General features: G+C 39.8%; 1 protein-coding gene across 1 annotated transcript; it reads left to right on the top strand.

Annotated features, from left to right (window-relative positions):
- Positions 1–1707: 1707 nt before the first annotated feature.
- On the top strand, positions 1708–2901 carry LOC128208523 (5-hydroxytryptamine receptor 2B-like). The gene has a single exon (XM_052912083.1). The coding sequence runs from the start codon at positions 1708–1710 to the stop codon at positions 2899–2901; it is 1194 nt and encodes a 397-aa protein (XP_052768043.1).
- The last annotated feature ends 1774 nt before the right edge of the window (positions 2902–4675 follow it).

Raw genomic sequence — 4675 nt, 5'->3', positions numbered from 1 at the left:
CGCTTCTCACCGAGGCGACCCGGTTTCGATTCCAAGCCTGGGCGCATGTGGTTAGCGCACTTGCTTCTTACCAAGGCGACCCGGCTTCGATTCCAGGCCTGGGCGCATGTGGAAAGCCCACTCGCTTCTCACCAAGGCGACCCGGGTTCGAATCCCGTCCTGGGCGCATGTGAGTTTGGTTAGTTGTCACCAAGTCGGAACAGTGGATTTCCTCCGAGTACTCCTGTTTCCCGCACAGCACAAGACCGCACTCTCTCGGAACATCGTGCCAACGAGAGTGACTTCGTTTAAGTTCATAACTTTCTTCACAATCGTTGTAAAATATATAGTGTTTAAACTAAAGGTTGTTAGTAAGTCGTTATTTAAAATAAATGCTAGCGTGAGTGTGAGGCATCAAACAATTTATATTTTTGTAAGCACATACTGACAATCCTTAACAATTTCGTGGAATATTATCTATTTTGTTTGTATTTTTAAATGCCACCGTCCTTGTGTTAGTGAAATTTAATCCTTTGTAAAGCAAAATTTGACCACGTCAATTCAGCATTTTCGTCTCGACACAATGGCAAAATGTCCTTTGGGTATTTTTGAAAATGGATGGTTGCGTTTAAAGCTGCACTCTCACAGAATGAACGTTTTGACAATTTGTATCTTGGAACGAGCCAATTTATGCTAAAATGCATGAAAACCAGTGATATAAGACAGCTGACGAAATATTAGATCGCAGACTTATATTTAAGTACAAAAACGTACTATGATGTTTTATGTATTTTACCTAACCCGTTAGTAACGCTTTTAGCCATTAAACATTAATTTTCGAACGGAAATATGAAAATCTGCGATCTGGATTGCAGATATTTACGTACAAATTTGCTCATTCCAAGACAAAAAAATAAAAGAAAGTTGTCAAAACGGTAAATCTGTGGGAGTGAAGCTTTAAATATTTCTCAAAGATAAGAACACCTTTTATTTATGAAAACATGTCAGTATAGGAATTCAGTGAACATCTTTCCAAAAAAGAAAGTAAAACACCTGTTTTACCATGAAGTTTCAACTTTTCGTGTGAATCGTATGTAAGTTTTTTAGTAAGTGATGACGCCATGACTATATAAAAATAGCGACCAAAGAGCAATTCTAGTCATAATAATGACTAACGGTTTTGAAAGTTTAATTTACACCCTTTGACGTGATGTGACTAAGATAAACAGACCAGACCGCATGTCTGGCATTTTCAATTTTGCTCAGTAAGTCATTTTTTCGAGGCAAACATCTTCAGTTACCGGTTGTAAACACGCGAACTTATAAATACGACCAGCAAACCTATATAAAGATCACTAAAGAATAGTCTCCAGTCGGAGACAAGAATACTAACAATATGATACAGAGAACGCAACAGAAAGGAACCAAATATGATGATTTCAGTCAGTGCGATTACCTGCAATGCGTTGTAAGGAATGGTCGTGCAATATACCTAATTCTGAGCGGACGGATACATTAATTATAAAAGTGACTATTTAATTATTTCAAACTATTGATGTCTAATGAAGCAACGTTTATACAATTATATAAATTCAATGGAAAAGTGACAGAAAACAAAGACAAAAGTGGCATCTAGGTTTAACATGCACACGCGCGCATACACGCAAGTACGCACGCACGCATGCACACACGTACACGCGGGAATGCATTAATATTATATAAGAAACCATGATGGACAATTCAATTGACGATCAGTTCCTGTCGGAAAGTTCAGTTGTTCCACCCTGGGTGTCGATGGCGACCACGGTCGTTCTGGTGATGGTGTTCCTTCTGTGTATTTCCGGTAACTCTCTCGTCCTGATCATCCAGTGGCGGCAGGCACATCACTCAAGTACAGACTATTTCGTGGTGACCATGGCGGCTTTTGATCTACTCACGGGAATGACGTTGATCCCGCTGATAGTGGCGTTCCTGCATGTGCCTCTCTGGCAAATGATCGCCAGTGACCCCATTTGTAAGGTGTATACGTACGTCCGATACACGGTCAGCATAGCCACTACAGTCCTCCTGTCCACCACGGCGCTGGACCGCTACTTTAAGATTTGCAGGCCGCATTCACGCGTGTTCAGTGCGACCACAGCGCGGCGGACATGCCTTCTAATGTCAATCGTTTTCTTAATCGGGTGTTTACCTACCGCTTTCACGAGGGAACTTAACACTGACGGAATGTTATGTAAACGAACCGGTGCGTTATGCTATGTATTTGATTCTATACTGGTGTTGACAACCGCTGGGCTGTTTGGAATAACATCAGTTTCCTATTTTCTTGTAGCTAAGCAATTACGAAAACGGAGGCGACCTCGACCTGAACTAGCAGTCTCATATAATGCGTCTAAACGCATCTTAAGTGATAAAGTTGTCACACCCCGTGAGGGCCATAACGCCATGCCCATAAGTCAACACGAACAACCATTGGGAGATAATTGTCAAGGTATAGAAATCAATGGAGCAACCGGCAATCAAGATGAAGGTGGCCAACTAAGTACCATAACACCAGCCCCTAGGACGTTAGCGGATCCGCCACACACACGTGTTTTAGGACTGCAGAATACAGTAGGTCATCAAAACCAGCAACCGCCTAGGACAAAACAAACACTATCAATGACAAATCGACGGCTGACGCGTACCACGTTCGCAATGTTTCTTATAACGGTCGTTTACGTTACGTCGTGGATGTTGACGTTTGTGGCGATGATATTGGAGCATGCGCAATCTTGGTCGGAGAGTACCTTAATCCTGCGTCACACGCTTCTGATATCGTACATCGTGAACTGCGCTACTAATCCTCTGTTTTTCATATGGCTGAGTTCCGCCTTCCGGAGCAGGGTGAAAGAAGCGCTGAAATGCAACAGTCGTCGATAGTACAGGAAAAACTCACGTTGATTTTCGGCAAGTTGCGGGGCGATTATAAGCAAATATGATAACATAGTCGAACCCTGTTGGCTCGAACTCCTAGGGACCGGCGAAAACACCTCGAACCTGGGGAACTTCGAGCCAGTCGGGAATGCCTACCTTCAGTAGAAATAACTTGGTCCTTTACATCCAGTTCGAGTCAACAAGGACATCGAGGCAAGTAAGTTCGAGCCAACGGGGTTCAACTGTACTACCTTAAAGGGTACAGTACACACACATCTCACAGATGAAAAAATAGCGAAAAAAAAATTGTCGAAAAATGACATAAACTTGGCATCGATGTGTTCAATGTATTGAAACCTAATTATTGAAGTACCACATAGTTTACAATTTATTTAAGTTTAGCAGTTATTTCGTATTTTTCCATTAAAAAGTTACTGGGTATGTCTACCGGGTAGAATTCATGCCTTATGCGTGATTGGCTAGTCGGTGTTATCACGTGATATTACCGAGGTAGGTTTATATCTTAATTATGTCACCCTTACTGTTTAAGCCTTAAAAGCTCAGTAGGGAAGTCCCCAGACTTCAATTTTGGCGACGCGGGTTCGAACCCGGGCTCCGACACATTTTTTTTAATATTTTGGTACTTTTTTTACAATTTTGACATCAAAGCGTAAACACATTCTATTAGATAATTGTCCTGAGATTCGTTACAATAAAAACTATTTTTGGTGCCAATCTGTGAGACAGAGCCTGATATTTGGCTGTTTATCTGAGGTCAAACAACGCTCGGCTTTTTTAAAAAAGAAATTAGAACCAAAACGTAAGTTATCGAGATAATATTTGGCCCTTTTTTCGGTAGGGTCAGGACAGACTTCAACAGCAAAATCGCAACTTCTCGACAATGTCCGTTTTAGTTCTATTTATAAAAAAACATCATATGAAGTTACCGAAAATGTGCTTGTAATGCGACTTTAGCCGAATGTGTTTATGTTGTGACGGATATCTGCTTTTGCTTGGAGAGACTTACCGGTAATTTTGTTGTGTTTGTAATGACTGGTGTAGTTTTGAATATCATTTGCAATGAAAGCAGCATATGCGTATTATTCGCGTTTATAACGAGTCTATTCATGTTTGAACAAGGTGTTGATTTTTTTTTGTAAAATGTTTAGATTCCATTTTTTCCATATTATAACCCTAGAGGATATTTAGCTTTGCTTGTATGTGAAAATTTTGTCGTGTAATCATGATCAGCTGTTGTATTATATCTCATTACGTGATAAACAGCCACAAATCTAACTCTACATCACACGTTCTTGTGTCTGTGACAAATACAACAACACCTGTTACATAACGTACTCCCCTTTGGGCCATCGCTCTCCCGCTCTGGGCCTTATAAAAAATATAAAAAAAACGCAATATTTTTTTGGTCAAAATATTGAAATTTTTATAATTTGTAAAGTTCTTTATATAGTTAAACTATTGTTGTTGTTTTCATTTGAAATTTGATAAGAGAATGCAAGATTTGACATTTAATTTGATTTATCTTTTTTGATAAGCCTGTCTGGTCAGAAAACATAAACAACGCTATATTTACTGTTGCTTTAGCGCACCTTTTTTATTGACGATGTTTTACTATATAATCTACTGTACTTATTTAAAAATAGATGCGAAATTTTAGCATACAAATATCTCGTGTTTTTTTTTCTTTTTGGAATTTTTTGAAGGGATCGCAGTGGCCCTAAAAGAAGTCCGTATTACATGAGAGAGAGAGAGAGAGAGA

Source organism: Mya arenaria, chromosome 11 (genome assembly GCF_026914265.1).
Source record: "Mya arenaria isolate MELC-2E11 chromosome 11, ASM2691426v1".
Taxonomy (NCBI): Eukaryota; Metazoa; Mollusca; class Bivalvia; order Myida; family Myidae; genus Mya; species Mya arenaria.
This window is presented reverse-complemented; position numbering and strand designations above follow the sequence as displayed.